The sequence below is a fragment of the Myxocyprinus asiaticus genome, chromosome 44 (genome assembly GCF_019703515.2).
Source record: "Myxocyprinus asiaticus isolate MX2 ecotype Aquarium Trade chromosome 44, UBuf_Myxa_2, whole genome shotgun sequence".
Lineage (NCBI taxonomy): Eukaryota > Metazoa > Chordata > Actinopteri > Cypriniformes > Catostomidae > Myxocyprinus > Myxocyprinus asiaticus.
In genome coordinates, this window is record NC_059387.1 from 3,621,614 (window position 1) to 3,643,521 (window position 21,908).

The 21,908-nt window shown below is 45.9% G+C and overlaps 1 protein-coding gene across 7 annotated transcripts in view; it reads right to left on the reverse strand.

Moving 5' to 3' along the window:
- Nucleotides 1-21,908, reverse strand: part of LOC127434231 (rho GTPase-activating protein 21-like) — a 196,415-nt gene that overhangs the window by 20,702 nt on the left and 153,805 nt on the right. For all 7 annotated transcript variants that reach the window (XM_051686807.1, XM_051686808.1, XM_051686809.1 and 4 more), the window contains one exon: nt 13,567-13,713. In XM_051686807.1, the coding sequence (XP_051542767.1) occupies nt 13,567-13,713 (147 nt within the window). The remainder of the gene's footprint in view (nt 1-13,566; nt 13,714-21,908) is intronic.

Consider the following 21,908-nt stretch of genomic DNA (forward strand, 5'->3'; position numbering starts at 1 on the left):
ATTCACTGTCCCTGTGGCAAATGTTATTGAATGCTACGTTCCTATTATAATTTTTTGAATAAAAAATTTATAAATAATAAAACACTTAATATCTGGCATCTCTGAATGTGAAGAAAACGTCATGGTTACTGGTGTAACCTCCGTTCCCTGATGGAGGGAACGAGACGTTGGTGTCGATGTAGTGACACTAGGGGTCACTCTTGGGAGCCCGAGACACCTCTGGTCTTTGATAAAAGGCCAATGAAAATTGGCGAGTGGTATTTGCATGCCACTCCCCCGAACATACGGGTATAAAAGGAGCTGGTATGCAACCACTCATTCAGGTTTTACGTTGAGGAGCCGATATAAGGTCCGGCCATTTCAGCGGGTAGTTCAGCGTTGTGGCAGGAGGGACCAACGTCTCGTTCCCTCCATCAGGGAACGGAGGTTACACCAGTAACCATGACGTTCCCTATCTGTCACTCACTCGACGTTGGTGTCGATGTAGTGACACTGGGGTCCCTATACAAAACGCCACAAGGCTGAACTGTGTTACGTGAACTGGCGGTGTGTGGTGGGCAGACTTGCTGTGTGCCTCATAGCCAGCGCACCAGGTCGACACGTAACCTCCCCCAACACAGTTATGAGTGTCAAACGGCCCTTTTTGGGGACAAGTCGACTACCCAGAGATAGAGACAGGCTTAACGCAGTCGTGGCCTCTTTCCCCTTCTCTTTTTCCACTCCCTAAAAAGAAGGGGGATTATCTGACTGGGCCGCCAGGTCTAGTCGGGGGTGTCCCTCCCAAGGGGAGGACACCGCGGAGACCACACCTCGCCCCAAGAGAGGGGGGATTTTTAAGTGGAAGAATACATCACATGGTCTTTCCAACCATGTGGAGAGCCTTCAAGGTAGATCCTGCCCAATGGGGGAGGAGTTACTACAACATGGAGACTGAGGGGCTCTGCCCAAGGAAGACGCAGTTTGCCAGTAGGGAAACGAACTAGCGGAAGATATAGATCGCATGGGGTTAGCCTTACAGGGAACCGCCACATGCGGAGCACCTACCCCAGAACCGGGCTCTTAGTTAGCGCGTGTACTGGGCCGGCAGCGAGTCTCTCCGAAAACTCGACTGCCACAGGGCTCGGAGGAAGTCAACCAGGGAACAACTTTTGTGAACACTACTGGGAATTAACAGCGCACGTCTTCAGCTCAAAAGGAGGTGGAAGGCGCTATGTGCAAGCGATACACCCGGCCGGCTATCCCGGGCTTATCCGCTTGTGTTGCGTGCCACTACCTGGGACGAAACTGGTTCCACCCGGAGGTTGTAGAACCTTGCAAAGGTGTTGGGTGTTGCCCAGCCCGCTGCTCTGCAATGTCTGTTGGAGAGGCACCTCTGGCCAGGGCCCAAGAAGCCGCTACACCACGGGTAGAATGGGCTCGTAGCCCTACCGGGGGTGGCATGTTTTGGGCGAGACATGCCATAGTTATGGCGTCAATGAGCCAGTGGGCGATCCTCTGCTTGGAGACAGCGCTTCCTTTACGCTGTACACCAAAGCAGACAAAGAGCTGCTCAGAGATTCTAAAGCTCTGCGTGCGATCCAAATAGATGCGTAAAGCGCGCACCGGACACAGCAACGACAGGGCTGGGTCTGCCTCCTCCTGGGGCAGCGCTTGCAGGTTCACCACCTGGTCCCTAAAAGGAGTGGTGGGAACCTTGGGCACATAGCCCGGTCGGGGGTCTCAGGATCACGTGAGAATAGCCCGGACCGAACTCCAGGCACGTTTCGCTGACAGAGAACGCTTGCAGGTCATCTACCCTCTTGATGGAAGTGAGCGCAGTCAGGAGGGCAGTCTTCAAGGAGAGTGCCTTAAGCCCGGCTGACTGCAAAACTCAAAGGGGGCTCTCTGTAGACCCTGAAAAACTACAGAGGTCCGATGAGGGAACAAGGCGTGGCCTGGAGGGATTCAGCCTCCTGGCGCCTCTTAGGAACCTGATGATCAGATCATGCTTCCCTAAGGACTTACCGTCGACTGCGTCATGGTGTGCTGCTATGGCAGCAACGTACACCTTCAAGGTGGAAGGGGACAGCCTCCCTTCCAACCTCTCTTGCAGGAAGGAAAGCACTGATCTGACTGCGCACCTCTGGGGGTCTTCCTGATGGGAAGAATACCACTTAGCGAACAGACACCACTTAAAGGCATACAGGCGCCTCGTAGAGGGAGCCCTAGCCTGAGTGAACGTGTCTACCACCGCAGGTGGGAGACAGCTTAGGTCTTCCGCGTCCCGTCCAGGGGCCAGACATGGAGATTCCAGAGGTCTGGGCGCGGGTGCCCGATGGTGCCCCTTCTCTGAGAAAGAAGGGCCTTCCTCAGGGGAATTTGCCCGGGGGGAGCTGTCACGAGGAGCGTGAGGTCCGAGCACCACGTCTGGGCGGGCCAGTAGGGTGCTTACCAGGACGACCTTCTCCTCGTCCTCCCTGACCTTGCACAGGGTCTGTGCGAGCAGGCTCACTGGGGAAAACGCATATTTGCGAATGCCAGGGGACCAGCTGTGTGCCAGTGCGTCTATGCCGAGGAAGGCCTCGGTGAGGGCGTACCAGAGCGGGCAGTGGGAGGATTCTTGGGAGGCGAACAGGTGCACCTGTGCCTGACTGAATCGACTCCAAATCAGCTGGACCACCTGAAGGTGGAGTCTCCACTCTCCCTTGAGGGTAACCTGTTGTTACGGCGCATCCGCCGAAGTGTTGAGGTTGCCCGGGATGTGAGTGGCTTGCAGCGACTTGGTGCTGCTAACTCCGGTGGAGGAGACGGCGGGCGAGTTATGACATACAGCGGGAGCGCAGACCGCCTTGGCGGTTGACATATGCTACCGCTGCCGTGCTGTCTGTCCGAACTAGCACGTGCTTGCCCTGGATCAACGGCCGGAACCTCCGCAGGGCGAGCAGAATTGCCAGTAACTCGAGGCAGTTGATGTGCCAACGCAGCCGCGGACCCGTCTAGAGGCTGGCGGCTAGGTGCCCGTTGCCAACAGCGCCCCAGCCCATTTTGGAGGCATCTGTCATGACCACAACGCGCCTGGAGACCAGTTCTAGCGGAACACCTGCTCGTGGAAACGAGAGGTCGGTCCAAGGGCTGAAAAGACGGTGACAGACCGACGTAATGGCCACGCGGTGTGTCCCGTGGCGCCATGCCCGTCTCGGGACTCGAGTCTAGAGCCAGTGCTGAAGCGGCCTCATATGCATCAACCCGAGCGGGGTGGCCACCGCCGAGGATGCCATATGCCCCAGGAGCCTCTGAAAATGTTTCAGTGGAACCGCTGTTTTCTGTTTGAACGCCTTCAAACAGGCCAGCACCGACTGGGCGCGCTCGTTCGTAAGGTGCGCCGTCAAGGAGACTGAGTCCAACTCCAAACCGAGTAAAGAGATGCTCTGAACCGGGAGGAGCTTGCTCTTTTCCCAGCTGACCCGAAGCCCTAGTCGGCTGAGGTGTGAGAGCACCAGGTTCCTGTGTGCGCATAACCCGTCTCGAGAGTGAGCTAGGATTAGCCAGTCGTCGAGATAGTTGAGAATGCGAATGCCCACCTCCCTTAACGGGGCAAGGGCAGCCTCTGCGATCTTCGTAAAGATGCGAGGAGACAGGGACAGACCGAAAGGGAGGACTTGTACCGATACGCCTGACCCTCGAACGCAAACCGCAGGAAGGGTCTGTGTCGAGGAAGGATCGAGACGTGAAAGTACGCATCCTTCGGGTCTACCGCCGCGAACCAATCTTGATGCCGGACGCTCGCTAGAATGCGTCTTTGCGTCAGCATCTTGAACGGGAGTCTGTGTAAGGCCCGGTTCAGTACTCGCAGGTCCAAGATTGGCCGCAACCCACCGCCTTTTTTCGGTACTGTACCGGCGGGTGGGGCCTCGCGGCGGGGCGGAGCTTGAGTCCGAGGACATCGAAGCACTTACCTGGCTCCTTGTGACCACCCCCGGAACAGCCTGGGACGAGGGAGGAAGAGGCCTGTCCTCATGACCCGTGGAGACTGTCACATCGGGGGCGGATTTGTGCCACAGCTGGGCGCTCAGGGCGGGAGACCGCCGCTGGAGCGCCAACCTGCCAAATGGAGTGGTGGATGGTGGTCGTGATGCCAGCCGTACACACCGAATATGTGACCCAGGGAACAAGGAAACCACTCTTGTGGAGCTCTTGAGTACTGCAGCCACTTGGGCATGCAGAGCAATTTAAATGCAAAAGGTAACAAAAAGAAGATCTGCTTACCAGCTCCAGAGCAGCGGGTTTCGTTGTCCCTGGGTCGCCCGTCTCAGGGGCGCTTCGAAGACCTCCGTGGGTTCTTCGGTGCCGGCTATGAGACGGGTGGCGTCGGCTTCCTGCGGTGGGCTCCACGCCGGGGCCGGGCCGGAGGAACCAATCACCGAGCCGCGAGGGTTCAGGGAAGAGCGGTGAAATCCACTCTAACCGACGCTCGCGGCTGTCCGGGAAAGCATGTCGTCATCTCCGCGTCAGCCTGTGACTGGGCGAACGACCCCGAAGGGAGGAGCCCAGCTGAGGCTTCCGACTGGACGAGCCCGCTCTCCGATGCTGCGCTCGAGAGCTCATCACTTTCGCGGGCTCCGAATAAGAGGTCGAACTCGCCGTGAGACGAGCCGGCGGACTCACCCGGAAGCCCGATCGGGGCAGACGAGCGTGCTGGGGAATGGGAGGTCCGCGGGGGGATACCCGGCGGAGGCGGTCCCATTGGGGTCCCCAAATCGCCCCCAGTGCTAGCCGCGCTGGCTTCAAACCCGTGGGTAAAAGGACCGAGGCGGGAGCCTCTGGGGTGGCTCGCTTCCTTACGAAGGCGAGCCGCGACTGCAACGTTGCCATGGACACATTCTCGCAATGAGAATGTGACCATCCACGAACGCTGTCTCCGCGTGAGCAGTGCCCAGACACGAAAGACAGTGATCGTGACCGTTAGAAGGTGAGAGATAACGAGCACAACCAGGAATAACACACAATCGGAAAAGCATCTTTAAAAAGACGCGTCTTTAAAAAGACGTTCCGTGTGTGCGCTCTTTTAGAGAAATATATATAGTCTTTTAGAGGGGAAAAATGCTCTTTCAGAAAATATACTCTCTAGTTTTTCTGCCGAAGCGCCCAGGGGCATTCTCTGCAGTGCACCAGTGCAGAGGAGGGAGAAGCCGCTGAAATACGCTGTCAGATCCAGCAGGTGAATGAACAGTAGTATTCAGCTCAATGAGCATGACTGTTCGGCTCCGAAGAGAAAATCTGAATGAGTGGTTGCATACCAGCTCCTTTTATACCCGTATGTTCGGGGGAGTGGCATGCGACCTCTCGCCAATTTCCATTGGCCTTTTATCAAAGACCAGAGGTGTCTCGGGCTCCCAAGAGTGACCCCTAGTGTCACTACATCGACACCAACGTCGAGTGAGTGACAGATAGGGAACACTTCCCAATAACTCCAAAACAGTAATCTAAATACATAAAAATTTACCATGGTAGACAGTATCTAGCAGAGCTTTTATTATGTTTTGATCAAGGGTTAGGGTTAGTAATTTTTATTTGTATAGTGCTTTTCAAAACACACATCGTTTCAAAGCAGCTTTACAGAAAATCATGCATTAACAGAAAATGAAACAGTAATATCTATAAGTCTTAGAGTCATCATTGTGTAGTTTGATTAACTATGATCATAAATTGTGTATATAAATAATAATTGTATTTAGAACCACAGTGACAAGGTGACTGTAGCAAGGAACACAAAACTCCATAAGATGTTGATTAATGGAGAAAATTAACCTTGGGAGAAACCAGGATCACTGTGGGGGCCAGTTCCCCTCTGGCTAACAGCATGAATATAATGCCAATATTAGTTATTTTCTAAGCAGTGCAAGTCATGGTTTAAAATAAGTAAACTAAGTAAGTGTTGAAGGCCAGTGTTTAAACAAAGATTTTGTATGAACTGTAAGATTATTGACTGATGTCTTTGAAGTTCATCCTGGATTAACTGCAGAAGTTCACATAGATGCATTGTCCTTTGTTAGTTGGCTGATGAAGGCTTTTGTTGGCAATTCATTGATAGTCTATGTATTCCATTTTAAGAGTGTAGTCCATCATTAGACCAAGGTGATGCAGGCAGAGATCAGTGAGGTGCATTGCAGTTCAACCGGCAGGTCATTTCGGTGAGGCATATCCCTAAGTCCAAGGTTCAGGCAGTGGCGTATGAAGTATTCCATGTCTTATGGTTGGCATCAGTTCATCCCCTGAAGTCCATCGTTACAGACTGAAGTGATGTCTGGCTGGCACCGGCTGCATTTAGTCGTCATCACTCAGAGACACTCATATGAATCCCGAGGTTGAAACAGGGAAACAAATAGAATAATATTAGTGTAGATGCCATTAAATTTTTTGCAGAGTTATAGATCATGATAAATGTTTCTGTTTCTGGCAGACCTAACTAAAGCAGCCTAATTGTGAGTTGATTGATAAATTAGGTGTATGCCTGGCTAAATAGATGAGTATTTAGTCTAGTGAGTGTGTCTGCATCCCAAACAGTGATAGGATCTACCTCCTTTTGTGAAATTTGATATTCTAGGAACTATTAACAGGCCAGAATTTTGCAATTGTAATGAACGTGATGGAATATAGTGTGGTAGAGGGTCACTTAAGTACTGCGGAGCTAGACCATTTAAAGCATTGTATATAGTTAACAACATTTTTAAATTAATATGAAATTTAACAGGTAGCCAATGTAACAATTATAAAATGGGGCTAATTTGATCATATTTCTTGGTTCTAGTCAGCACTCTCGCTGCTGCATATTGAACCAATTGAAGTTGATTTATTGAACTTGCTGGACATCCTCCCAGTAATGCATTACAATAATCTAGTCTGGAGTGGTGGTGGTGTAGTGGACTAAAGCACTGAATTGATAAGCAAAAAGGTTGTTGGTTCAATCCCCACAGCCACCACCATTGTGTCCTTGAGCAAGGCACTTAACTCCAGGTTGCTTCAGGGGGATTGTCCCTGTAATAAGGGCACTGTAAGTCGCTTTGGATAAAAGTGTCTGCCAAATGCATAAGTAAAAATGTAGTCTTGAGGTCATGAATGCATGAATTATTTTTTCGGCATCAGCAACAGAGAGCATGTGTCATAACTTAGCAATATTTCTGAGGTGGAAGAATGCTATTCTACAAACATTAGAAATTTGATTTTAAAAGGACAGATTGGTATCAAATATAACACCAAAGTTCTTCACTGTAGAAGACGACGTAACAGTACATCCATTGAGAGTCAAATTATATTTTAGTGGCTTATTTTTTAGAGGTTTTTGATCTAATGATTAGTACCTCTGTTTTCAGTAGAAGGTAAGTTCTGGCCATCCAATCTTTGATTTCACTGATACACTCTGCTAATTTGGACAATTGTGAAATTTTGTTGGGTTTTGAAGAAATATAAACTTGGGTATCATCGTCATAACAGTGGAAACTTATTCCACGATTCCTGATAATATCTCCCAGGGGAAGTATATATAAGGAGAAAAGTAGAGGCCCTAAAACTGATCCCTGTGGCACTCCATACTAAACTTTTGTTTGATTTGACAATTCCTCGTTTACACAGACAAAGTGGTAGCAGTCTGCTAAACAGGACCTAAACCATGCTAATGCAAGTCCACAAATGCCAACATAATTCTCAAGCCTATTCAAGAGAATGTTGTGATCTATGGTGTCGAAGGCAGCATTAAGATCTAAAAGCACTAGAAGAGAAATGCAGCCGATTTCAGATGACAAGAGCAAGTAATTTGTAACTTTGATAAGTGCAGTCTCTATACTGTGATGGGGCCTAAATCCTGACTGAAATTGTTCAAATATACTATTTCTCTGTAGAAATTAACATAGTTGGGAGGACACTACATTTTCTAGTATTTTCTATATAAACAGGAGATTTGAAATCGGTCTATAATTAGCCAATTCTCTAGGATCAAGCTGTGGCTTCTTAATAAGCGGTTTGATAACTGCCATTTTAAAGTTTCTTGGGACATGTCCTAAGGATAACGAGGTTAATAATATTAAGAAGAGGTTCTGAGATTACAGGTAATACCTCTTTTAAGAGCTTAGTTGGTGTTGGATCTAACATACACTATATTGCCAAAAGTATTCGCTCACCCATCCAAATAATTGAATTCAGGTGTTCCAATAACTTCCATGGCCACAGGTGTATAAAATGAAGCACCTAGGCATGCAGACTGCTTCTACAAACATTTGTGAAAGAATGGGCCGCTCTCAGGAGCTCAGTGAATTCCAGCGTGGTACTGTGATAGGATGCCACCTGTGCAACAAGTCCAGTCGTGAAATTTCCTTGCTACTAAATATTCCACAGTCAACTGTCAGTGGTATTATAACAAAGTGGAAGCGATTGGGAATGACAGCAACTCAGCCACGAAGTGGTAGGCCAGGTAAAATGACAGAGCGGGGTCAGCGGATGCTGAGGCACATAGTGCGCAGAGGTCGCCAACTTTCTGCAGAGTCAGTCGCTACAGACCTCCAAAGTTCATGTGGCCTTCAGATTAGCTCAAGAACAGTGCGTAGAGAGCTTCATGGAATGGGTTTCCATGGCCAAACAGCTGCATCCAAGCCATACATCACCAAGTGCAATGCAAAGCGTCAGATGCAGTGGTGTAAAGCACGCCGCCACTGGACTCTAGAGCAGTGGAGACGCGTTCTCTGGAGTGACGAATCACGCTTCTCCATCTGGCAATCTGATGGACGAGTCTGGGTTTGGCGGTTGCCAGGAGAACGGTACTTGTCTGACTGCATTGTGCCAACTGTGAAGTTTGGTGGAGGGGGGATTATGGTGTGGGGTTGTTTTTCAGGAGCTGGGCTTGGCCCCTTAGTTCCAATGAAAGGAACTCTGAATGCTTCAGCATACCAAGAGATTTTGGACAATTCCATGCCCCCAACTTTGTGGGAACAGTTTGGGGATGGCCCCTTCCTGTTCCAACATGACTGCGCACCAGTGCACAAAGCAAGGGCCATAAAGACATGGATGAGCGAGTTTGGTGTGGAAGAGTTTAACTGGCCTGCACAGAGTCCTGACCTCAACCCGATAGAGCACCTTTGGGATGAATTAGAGCAAACACTGCGAGCCAGGCCTTCTCGTCCAACATCAGTGTCTGACCTCACAAATGCGCTTCTGGAAGAATGGTCAAAAATTCCCATAAACACACTCCTAAACCTTGTGGAAAGTGTTCCCAGAAGAGTTGAAGCTGTTATAGCTGCAAAGGGTGGGCCGACGTCATATTAAACCCTATGGATTAAGAATGGGATGTCACTTAAGTTCATATGCGTCTGAAGGCAGAGGAGCGAATACTTTTGGCAATATAGTGTACATGTTGTGGCTTTTGATGTTTCGCTAAATTTTGTTAGCTCTTCATGACCTATGGCAGCGAAGGATTAAAGTAGCTCATGAGACAAATTATGAGACACTGTTTTCTGAGGTACTGTGACAGATGATTGCATAATTCCAATTTTATTTCTGATGATTTCAATTTTATCAGCAAAGAAATGAATGAAGTCATTACTATTGTGCTGCGACTGAATATCTGGTTCAGTCGAGGCTTTATTCCTAACCAATTTAGCCACAGTACTGAATAAACACCTAGGATTGTTGTGGTTATTTTCTATGAGTTTGCTAAAATATGCTGACCTGGCAGCTTTTAGTTCCTGTCTGGAGCTACAGACACTATCTTCCACACACCGCAAAATACCTCTAATTTTGTATTCTTCCACTTGCGCTCCATTTCCCCAGCTGCTGAGTGTGATCGCTGTACCATGGTGCAGGGCTTTTTTCTTTAATTTTCTTTAATCGAAGCGGGGGGGGGGGGGGGGGGGTAACACTATCAATAGTGCTAGAGAAGACTGTATTCATATTTTCTGTTATTACTTCAAGTTCTTCTAAACTTTTTGGCTTATTGAGTATACACTGATCAGCCATAACAATAAAACCACTGACAGGTGAAGTGAATAAAATCGATTATCTCATTACAATGGCACCTGTCAAGAGGTGGCATATATTAGGCAGCATGTGAACACTCAGTTCTTGAATTTTGTCCAAATTGTGATGGCTAGAGGACTGGGTCAGAGCATCTCCAAAACTGCAGGTCTTGTGGGGTGTTCCCAGTATGCAGTGGTTAGTACCTACCAAAAGTGGTCCAAGGAAGGGCAACCGGTGAACCGGCGACAGGGTCATTGGCGCCCAAGGCTCATTGATGCATGTGGGGAGCGAAGGCTAGCCCGTCTGGAGCTACTGTAGCACAAATTGCTGGAAAACTTAATGCTGGCCATGATAGAAAGGTGTCAGAACACACAATGCATCGCAGCTTGCTGCGTATGGGGCTGCATAGCCACAGACAGGTCAGAGTGCCCATGCTGACCCCTGTCCACCGCCGAAAGCGCCTACAATGGGCATGTGAGCATCAGAACTGGACCATGGAGCAATGGAAAAAGGTGGCCTGGTCTGATGAATCACGTTTTCTTTTGGATCATGTGGACAGCCGGGTGTGTGTGCCTTGTTTACCTGGGGATGAGATGGCAGCAGTATGCACCATGGGAAGAAGGCATGCCGGCGGAGGCAGTGTGATGCTCTGGCCAATGTTCTGCTGGGAAACCTTAGGTCCTGGCATTCATGTGGATGTTACTTTGACACGTACCAACTACCTAAAGACTGTTGCAGACCACGTACACCCCTTCATGGCAACGGTATTCCCTGATGGCAGTGGCCTCTTTCAGCAGGATAACGCGCCCTGTCACACTGCAAAAATAATTCAGGAATGGTTTGAAGAACATGAAAGAGTTCAAGGTGTTGATTTTGCCTCCAAATTCCCCAGATCTCAATCCGATTGAGCATCTATGGTATGTGCTGGACCAACAAGTCTGATCCATGGAGGACCCACCTCGCAACTTGTTGATCTGTTGCTAATGTCTTGGTGCCAAATACCACAGGACACCTTCAGAGGTCTTTTGGAGTCCATGCCTCGACAGGTCAGAGCTATTTTGGTGGCATGAGTGGGACCTACATGATATTAGGCAGGTGGTTTTAACATTGTGGCTGATCGGTATATTAGATAAATCTGGAAGATTATTAGTGAAGCTACCTTTAGTGGTCGAAAGAATAGTTCTACCTTAACAATAGCGTGGTGTAGATTGAGTAACATTAGCTGATCGCAGCATACAAGAGACGAGGTAATGATCTGAGATGTCATTGCTCTATGGCAGAATATTGTCTGACTCCAAGAGTGTTGAGAATATCGATAAATACTAATCCCAATGTGTCATTTTCATTATCTATGTGAATGTTGAAGTCACCAACAATTAAAGCTCTATCCACAGTAACTACTATATCTGATAGAAAATTTGCAAATTCACCAAGGAAATCAGAATACAGCCCGGGTGATCTATATACTGTAGCAAGGGCAAAAGATGACAGGGATTTTTTATTTGTATCTGACGGTGTCACATTAAGCATTATTAGTTCAAAAGAATTAAACTTGCATTCTGTCCTCTGATTAACACCAAAAACTTCACTGTAAATTGCAGCAACACTGCCTCCTTCACCTTTCAGACGAGGCTCATGTTTATAACAATAACCTGGGGGAGTAGATTCATTTAAACTTATATATTCAACCGGTTTAAGCCAGGTTTCAGTCAAACAGAAACTATGATCTGTAATAATTTCATATACAATTAGTACTTTGTTTGAAAGAGATATAATGTTTAGTAGCCCTACCTTTATATGATGTTTATCTTAATTTTTTTTTCAAGTTTTACCTTAATAAAAAAAATGTCTAAATGATTTAGTGAGGGGTTTGTGTTTGGTAGTTCGGGGAACAGACACAATCTCTATGTGATATCTAGGTGATACAGTCTCTATGTGTTGTAGTTTATGTGACCTGTGTGACGTCTCAAGGCAGCTAGCAGATGTTCGGATTAGCCAGTTTGTCTGTTTCCTGACCTGGGCCCCAGTTAGTCAAATACTATCACTATTAAGACTATGAGTCAAATTACTAGAGAGGAGAGCGGCACCTTCCCTGGAGGTATGGAGTCTGTCTCTCTTTAGCAGGTCAGGTCTACCCCAAAAACTTTTCCAATTGTCTATAAATCCTATGCTCTTCTCCGGACACCACTCAGACATCCAGCCATTCAGTGACACTAATCTACTAAAAACCTTGTCAAAATGATGAGCAGGGAGGGGGCCAGAGCAGTGTATGACATCGTTTTTGCAAGTTCACACACCTCTTTAAGATTATCTCTAGTGATCTCCGATTGACAAAGCCAGACATCATTAGTGCCAATATGAATAACAATTTTAGAAAATCTATTTTTAGCATTAGCCAGCACTTGTAAATTTGATCTGGTATCAGACGCCCGAGCCCCAAAATGCATTTAACAATAGTGGCTGGAGTCTCTATTTCCATGTTCCTTACTATAGAATCTCCTATAACAAGGCCACTTTCAACATGATTCTCAGTGGGTGCATCACTGAGTGGGAAGAATCGATTGGAAACCCTAACAGGAATGGGAGAGTGTCGCTTTGCTGAGCGAGTATGCTGCCGAGACGTCACCGAAACATCCTGGCTCTACAGCCGGAACCAAAGTGTGTGTGTTGCTCCCTGTTCTACCCACATTCGAAACAGTATCTACCGGCTTCTCCTTCTCACTGACCTCCACTAGCGTTCGGATGCGTGTCTCTAACTCATTAACCTTCTCCATCAGCTGTTTTCTAAGAAGACTATTTCTTTATATTTATCACATGTAAATCCCTCACTGCTGATGGAAGAAGCTGTAGTAAACATGTGGCATACAATGCAGGAAACAATAACATGAGTGTATGCCATGACTTACTCCAATTGTTTGTTGTTGTTGTTGTTGTTGTTGTTATGGTTGTTCTTGAGTGAAGAGGGTTTGAGATCGATGTGAATCACTCACGCAATTGTTTGCTGTTGTTGTGGAGGTTCCTGATCAGCAGATGTTTGAGACTGATGCAATAATCCATGTAAAACACAGAGGAGAAAACGAATGCACGCAGTCGAAATGCGAGATGTAGACAAGCGGAAAAAAATAAAATAAAAATAAAAGAAAACGGTGCGCACGGTAATATACACACAGTTGAAACAGTAGAAAAGCGGGGGGGAAAAGCAGAAGTACGCAGTAAAATGGCAAAGGATAAAATGATGAATGTAGAGGAATAAGCAATACTAAGCAGGCTAGCAAGCTACACAAACAGACTCGTGCCTGTACTGTAACTTTTGTATTTGTTTTGATTTTAAAGGTAACAGTCAAAATGGTTCATACTAAGATTTCAGATTCAGCTGGAATATTTCACATAAAGGGGAGACACTGTTTTTATGGTTCAAAAAATGCCCTCATAAAGGAGAGAAAGAGAGAGAAAAAAAACTGGACATCAAAACCAGGGAGCAAATATTGCCCCCTTTATAAAAACTGTTCATTTCTGACAATGCTTATGTACTTTTGATTTAACTGATATATAGTGTATATATATGTTGGCAGAGTTATTCCTCACCCTGGTCGTGGGACAGCTGGCGGCGTATAACAGGAGATGGGGACGTGGGACTGGGCGGGATGGTGGTAATGACAGGCATGCTGGAAATCACATCAGATGCAGGCATGTGTGTTGCGTCATGGTCGTTACTGGAGCTTGACGGCTCATCTGATGACAACAGATATAAAATGCTCTTTTCATAATTTGTGGTATACAGCATGAACAATACAGACAACAGAGACAAGTGCAAACAGAACCAGACAGCTAGGACGAAACACGCTTACTCATTAAGCTGGAAAGGAGTGAGCATTCATTAAACTGATAAGCTCTATGCGCCTTTATATACGCAGACAGACACAAACTAAGAGATTATGTCTCTAAACACTGCATTAGTGGGTCAGACGTGATTACATCACAGGATAAAATAATACTAGTCAGTTTTTCCACTACTAGTCTGACTTTCTTTCCAATAGTTGTAGTTTAAAGCTGTAGTTTAAAGTGTGTAATTTCTGCGGCACTTGCATCACCAAACTGAACTGCAAAAATAATGACTTGAAAATGAATTTTTCAAACTTGTTTCCTGAAAACTCAATCCATTTGCCATTGGTCTGTCAAACAGACCGGCCCAAACTCACATCACTGGTTGGGCCTACAAAAAGAATAATGTTTTGATAGAGCCAAACTCTTTAAACTTTTCGGGGGAACCCATCTAGTTGGCTTTAAAACCAAACCAATATACTTTCTTTTAAACTATATTAGGGCTGAGCGATATATAAAGTGTCATTCGATAGAGATTTAGCTATATTGTGTATATCGTGATATGTAAATATATATGTGCACAGAGTGAGCACAGTATTCACCAGAGGGCAGAGCTTCATGTGAAACGGAATAAATTGCGGCTGGTAAAGTACCAGTTATTGGTTTAGCGCCCAGTTCACTCAAAGAATTATGCTGATTGGGCAAGGGTGAAAACGCGCCCACAAAGTCATTGCTGAACGCAATTAGTGCATGCAATTCTGATTTTGCAAGCTGATTCTGAGTGCTATATACTGTAGCCCAGAGGTCCACAACCCCCGGGTCGCAACCCAGTACCGGGCTGTGGAAGAGTTGCTACCGGGTCGCGAGAATGTTCTGGGAAAAAATTCTGTGCAGCACTGATATACGCCCTTTGCATTTTATGAGGTACTATCCAAATTTACATAAAAGGCGCAATTTCAGAAAACATCGGTTCCACGCTTCCTATAGATGAAGTTACTGTTTACAAACAAACGCTCCGCCCTGCCCTTTCCGGGTTCTTTTTGTTGCCCAGAAAAGAATTGCTGTCTATGGGTGCTTTGCTCAAATTGCATTGAAACTGCCCAAATATTGCTGTTTTTAGGGATGAAACCCCCCATTTTCCACAGATTATTGGAGATTACGGCTTCTTTGAAATTCCACCAGATCGCTGCATCAAGAAAAACACAGGATTTTGCATAAATGATGATAATTCACGAGTCGCCATCGTTATCGCGTTTGCTCTATTAGTCGCAATTGACCCGCAGCAGCTGTTGGTGTATATGAACTTTTTAACGAAGAAATCACACAAACTCAAATCCCAAACGGCTGTTTTTAATTTCCAAAATGCTGTCGCTGTGACAGATATGAGGTCAAATATGATCTAACAATGATCTTATCTGATCAAGACCACCATATACGATATAACAGGAGGAACAGATCCCATCTCCACCATCGCAGTGCATGGACTACTGTTTGTGAAAGGATAAATGAATAAAAATAATGTCAAACTGTGAAAATTATGTCTTTGCATTTATTTTAAATGCAGGAAATAATATTGTTCAATCGAAAACAGCTGTTATTAAGTTTTGACATGGAATATGATCATACGGAAGTAAGAATATTATTATTTATTGTATGTGGGTTAATAATTTAAGCTGTAAAGACACATATTGCATGCCTAATGGTAGTTTTTATTTTTATATATCACATTTCTTAGGCTTTAGAAGTGTGTTAACCGTGAGGATGTGTAATCATGGATGAGGATGACATGATCATATAGGCTCATTGAAACAAGTTTAAAATTGTTTTGCCGATATTTCAGAAAAGAACCCACAAACTTTCTTAACTGTAAACCATAGATATTCCTTTATAATAACTTTTATTAACATTAAAATACATTTTTACATTCTATTAAGCTTAAAAGATTATTAAAACTGCAACACTGCCTATTTCCACCATTGAAATCTGCTGCTCGTAAGAACCCGGAAATGGGGTTTCCTGCGGTGTCACGTCAGAGAAATTTCATCTATAGCCAATGTTAATATGAGTGTGAACTAACGTACCCCCCCCCCCCCACTGAAAAAAGGTTGGAAACCCCTGCTGTAGCCTATATAGCGGAGGATGCAGCAGTCCACCGTGATCTGACACACTCTGCCGGGACAGCGTCACTGTGATCCAGACACCTCAACAAAAGCACACTTGACCACACTGCTTATCTGTACTTCTCCATCATTTGAAGAATTATTGCTGATATGATTGATACAAAAGTCAAGAAAATGAAGAGGAGCTTGTTGTTAAAACAGCTGCGACATCTGTGGTCAGACAATTTTTATCACAAACTGCGTCGTGCGACAATAATCACTTGTGGTAATACAAACAAATCTGTTTTACCACCTCAAAATGAAGCACGCTAAAGAATATTTTTGAAAGCCAAAAGATGCATTAATTCTTTTGTGTATGTGTGTGTGTTTGTTTGTTTGTTTTTTGCAAAAAGTGTTTATAAATATCTATTAAATGTATTGCCTGCAAGAGGTGTTATTTTCTTTTTTTTAAATAAAATTATGTATTATTTTCTTTGCTGCATTGCTTTGAAAAGATCTTGAGGTTCTTGAGGAAAGTTTATAATATTAATAATAATGGTCAACAACATATCAGACTTAAATGTGGCATAATGTGAAATTGAGTATGGTAAGGTGATCTAAAACCAAGATGCTCTTTTTTTTACTTTTGACTGTTTGTCAAGTTCCAAATAGAGAAAGTAGTTTTCATTTAAAAAGTATTTAATTCACTGACTAGATTTTGTAATTTAGGCATCACAATTTATTATTTAACCAAATTGTTTTTTGTTTTATTTCAGTAAAAATAAATAATTGCGTAATATATTGTTATCGTAATATAAAATTACTCATATCATGATATAAGATTTGGTCATATTTCCCAACCCTAAACTATATGAATGTTAATTCTTGTGTTCATCAATTTGAATACCTGGCTGCACTGTCAGCTATAAATAAGTACATGTCTAAAACATGCAGTATTCTAGTACAGCTGTAGGAAAAAAAGACTGATTCTATGGACTTTAAGGCAACAATAAGTTTCTGCCATTATTAGGTGTAAGTTTATGTTTGCATATATGATTATGTGCATGTGTCTGTGTTAGAGTGTAAAGCCCTGCGGGCCAGAGGGACAAGGGGTAATGATGACTCTTAGACTTATAATAATGCCAGCAACAGTTGCTGAGCTCAAGCCTATTTAATTGTGGGCAATATTGGCATATCATCTTCAGTGACATCATCCCCCAGACACCAATTAATGTCATGAATCATATTTACAGAACAAGTTTATTTTTGTCTTAAAAAGAAGTCATGAACCAAAAACTAATCTACCAAATCAAACCCAAATCAGTCTACCAAAAAAAAAAAAAAAATTCAAAAAAACAGTTTACTGAACAGAACACTATCTACTAAACACAACCCCAAAACAGTCTAACATATCAAACCCAAAACTGTCTACCAAACAAAATCTAAAACACAATCCACCAAACAAAATCCAAAACACAATCTACCAATGAAAATCCAAAACACAATCTACCAAACAAAATCCAAAACACAATTTACCAAACAAAACCCACTACACAATCTACCAAACAAGAATTAATGTTCCAAGTAAAACCCAAAACACAATCTAACAAACAAAACTCCAAACCACAATCTACAAAACAAAACCCAAAACACAATTCCCCAAGAAAACCACAAAATACAGTCTACCAAACAAAACACAATCTCCAAAGCAAAACACAATCTACCAAGCAAACCCCAAAACACAATCTAACAAACATAGTCTACCAAACAAAACAGTCTAACAAATAAAACACAAAACACAAACTAAAACACAAACAAAACGCAAAACACAATATACCAAAACAACTAAAAAACAAAAGACAATCTACCAAACAAAACCCAAAACACAATCTACCAAACAGAACCCAAAACCATAATCTACCAATCAAAATCCAAAACCCAATTTTCAAAGCAAAAACCAAAACACATTACATCAAACAAAACGTCATGGTTACTTGTGTAACCTCTGTTCCCTGATGGAGGGAACGAGACGTTGTGTCGATGTAGTGACACTAGGGGTCACTCTTGGGAGCCCGAGACACCTTTGGTCTATGATAAAAGGCCAATGAAAATTGCCGAGTGGTATTTGCATGCTACTCCCCCGGACATATGGGTATAAAAGGAGCTGGTATGCAACCACTCATTCAGGTTTTATGCTGAGGAGCCGAGACAAGGTCCGGTCATTTCAGCAGGTAGTTCAGCATTGTGGCAGGAGGGACACAATGTCTCGTTCCATCCATCAGGTAACCGAGGTTACACAAGTAACCATGACGTTCCCTATCTGTAACTCACTTGACGTTGTGTTGATGTAGTGACACTAGTGGTCCCTATACGAAACACCACAACTGACTGAACTGTGTTACGTGAACTGGCGGTGTGTGGTGGGCAGACCACTGTGTGCCTCATAGCCAGCACACCAGGTTGACACGTAACCTCCCCCAACATAGTTATGAGTGTTGAACGGCCCTTTGGGGACAAGTCGACTACCCAAAAGACAGATACAGGCTAACCCGGTCGTGGCCTCTTTTCCCCTTCTTTTTTTCCACTCCCTAGAAAAGAAGGAGGATTATCTGACTGGGCTGCCAGGTGCGGAGACCACACCTCGCCCAAAGAGAGGGGGATATTTAAGTGGAAAAATACGGTCTTTCCAACCATGTGGAGAGTCTTCAAGGTAGATCCTACCCAATGGGGGAGGAGTTACTACAAATATGGAGACTGGGGCAGAGGGGCTCTGCCCAAGGAAGACGCAGTTTGCCAACAGGGAAACGAATTAGAGGAAGATATATATCGCATGGGGTTAGCCTTACAGGGAACCGCCACATGCGGAGCACCTACCCCAGAACAGGACTCTTAGTTAGCACTAAGAGTTTTCTTTCCGAAAACTCAACTGCCACAGGGCTCGGAGGAAGTCAACCAGGGAACAAAGTTTGTGAACACTACTGGGAATTAATGGCGCACGTCTTCAGCTCAAAAGGAGGTGGAAGGTGCTATGTGCAAGTGATACACCTGGCTGGCTATCCCGGGCTTATCCGCTTGTATTGTCTGCCTCTACCTGGGACGAATCCAGTTCCACCTGGAGGTTGTAGAACCATGCAAAGGTGTTGGGTGTTGCCCAGCCTGCTGCTCTGCAAATGTCTGTTAGAGAGGCACCCCTGGCCAGGGCCCAGGAGGCCGCTACACCCCTAGTAGAATGGGCTTGTAGCCCTACCGAGGCGGCATTTCCTGGGCATGATATGCCATAGTTATGGTGTCAATGAGCCAGTGGGCAATCCTCTGCTTGGAGACAGTGCTTCCTTTCCGCTGTGCACCAAAGCAGACAAAGAGCTGCTCAGAGATCCTAAAGCTCTGCATGCGATCCAAATAGATGTGTAAACAGCAACGACAGGGCTGGGTCTGCCTCCTCCTGGAGCAGCGCTTGCAGGTTCACCACCTGGTCCCTAAAAGGGGTCGTGGGAACATTGGGCACATAGCCCGGTCGGGGTATCAGGATCACGTGAGAGTAGCCCGGACCGAATTTCAGGCACGTTTTGCTGACAGAGAACGCTTGCAGGTCTCCTACCCTCTTGATGGAAGTGAGCGTAGTCAGGAGGTCAGTCTTCAAGGAGAGTGCCTTAAGCTCGGCTGACTGCAATGGCTCATAAGGGGCTCTCTGTAGACCCTGAAGAACTACAGAGAGGTCCCATGAGGGAAAGAGGCATGGTCTGGAGGGATTCAGCCTCCTGGCGCCTCTTAGGTACCTGATGATCAGGTCGTGCTTCCCTAAGGACTTAACATCGACTGCGTCATGGTGTGCTGCTATGGCGGCAATGTACATCTTCAAGGTGGAAGGGGACAGCCTCCCTTCCAACCTCTCCTGCAGGAAGGAAAGCACTGATCTGACTGCACATCTCTGGGGGTCTTCCCGTCGGGAAGAACACCAATTAGCGAACAGATGCCACTTAAAGGCATACAGGCGCCTCATAGAGGGTGCCCTAGCCTGAATGAACATGTCTACCATCACAGCATCCCGTCCAGGGGCCAGACATGGAGATTCCAGCGGTCTGGTCATGGGTGCCAGATGGTGCCCCGTCCCTGAGAAAGAAGGTCCTTTCTCAGGGGAATTCTCCGGGGGGGCTGTCACGAGGAGCGTGAGGTCTGAGAACCACATCTGGGTGGGCCAGTAGGGTGCTACCAGGATGACCTGCTCATTGTCCTCCCTGACCTTGCACAGGGTCTGTGCAAGTAGGCTCACTGGGGGAAACGTATATTTGCGCATGCCAGGGGGCCAGCTATGTGCCAGCATGTTTAAGCTGAGGGGGGCCTCGGTCAGGGCGTACCAGAGCGGGCAGTGAGGAGGATTCTTGGGAGGCGAACAGGTGCACCTGTGCCTGTCCGAATCGACTCCAAATCAGCAGGACCACCTGAGGTTGGAGTCTCCACTCTTCCCTGAGGGTAACCTGTCATGACAGCACTTCCGCTGTGGTGTTGAGGTTGCCCGGGATGTGAGTGGCTCGTAGCAACTTGATATGTTGCTGACTCCAGAGGAGGAGACGGCGGGCAAGTTGTGACATACAACGAGAGCACAGACAGCCTTGGTGGTTGACATATGCTACCGTTGCCATGTTGTCTGTCCGAACTAACACATGCTTGCCCTGGATCAACAGCCGAAACCTCCACAGGGCGAGCAGAATTGCCAACAACTCGAGGCAGTTGATGTGCCAATGCAGTCGCGGGCCCGTCCACAAACCGGCGGCTGCGTGCATGTTGCAAACAGCGCCCCAGCCCGTTTTGGAGGCGTCCGTCGTAACCACGACGCGCCTGGAGACCAGTTCTAGGGGAACACCTGCCCGTAGAAACGAGAGGTCGGTCCAAGGGCTGAAAGGACGGTGACAGACCGGCGTGATGACCATGTGATGTGTCTCGGGACTCGAGTCTGAAGCCAGTGCTGAAGCGGTCTCATATGCATCAACCGGAGCGGGTTGCCCACTGCTGAGGATGCCATATGCCCCAGGAGCCTCTGAAAAAGTTTCAGTGGAACCGCTGTTTTCTGTTTGAACGCCTTCAAACAGGCCAACACTGACTGGACACGCTCATTCGTGAGGCGTGCTGTCAAAGAGACTGAGTCCAACTCCAAACTGAGAAAAGACATACTCTGAACCAGGAGGAGCTTGCTCTTTTCCCAGTTGACCCGAAGCCCTAGTCAGCTGAGGTGTGAGAGCACCAAATCCCTGTGTGCGCACAACATGTCCCGAGAATGAGCTAAGATTAGCCAGTTGTCGAGATAGTTGAGAATGTGAATGCCCACTGCGACCTTCGTGAAGATGCAAGGAGACAGGGACAGGCCGAAAGGAAGGACCTTGTACTGATATGCCTGACCCTCGAATGCAAACCGCAGGAAGGGTCTGTGTCGAGGAAGGTGGTGTCTCGGGCTCTCAAGAGTGACCCTTAGTGTCACTACATCGACGCAATGTCGAGTGAGTGACAGATAGGGAACCCAAAACAGAATTTCCCATGAAAACCACAATCACAATCTACCAAACAAAACAAAATCTCCAAAGCAAAACACAATCCACCAAACAAACCCCAAAACTCAAACACAGTCTACAAAACAAAACGGTCTTACAAACAAAATCCAAAACACAATCTACCAAACAAAAAGCAAAACATGATATACCATAACAACAAAAAACAACAAAAGACTATCTACCAAACAAAACTCAAAACACAATCAACCAAAAAAATAAACACACAATCTAACAAACAAAACCCAAAACAGTTAACAAACAAAATCCACAACACAGTCTCCCAAACAAACCTCAAAACCCAATCTACCCCCCATAAAACAAACTAAAACCAAACAAAACACAGCCTACCAAACTAAACACAAACCATAGTTAACCCAATTAAAACACAAATCATTATTGTAAAACAAAGTAATGTCTTTAAATGTATTTTCCTTTTAGAAACTGATCCAAAAAAAGGAATCTA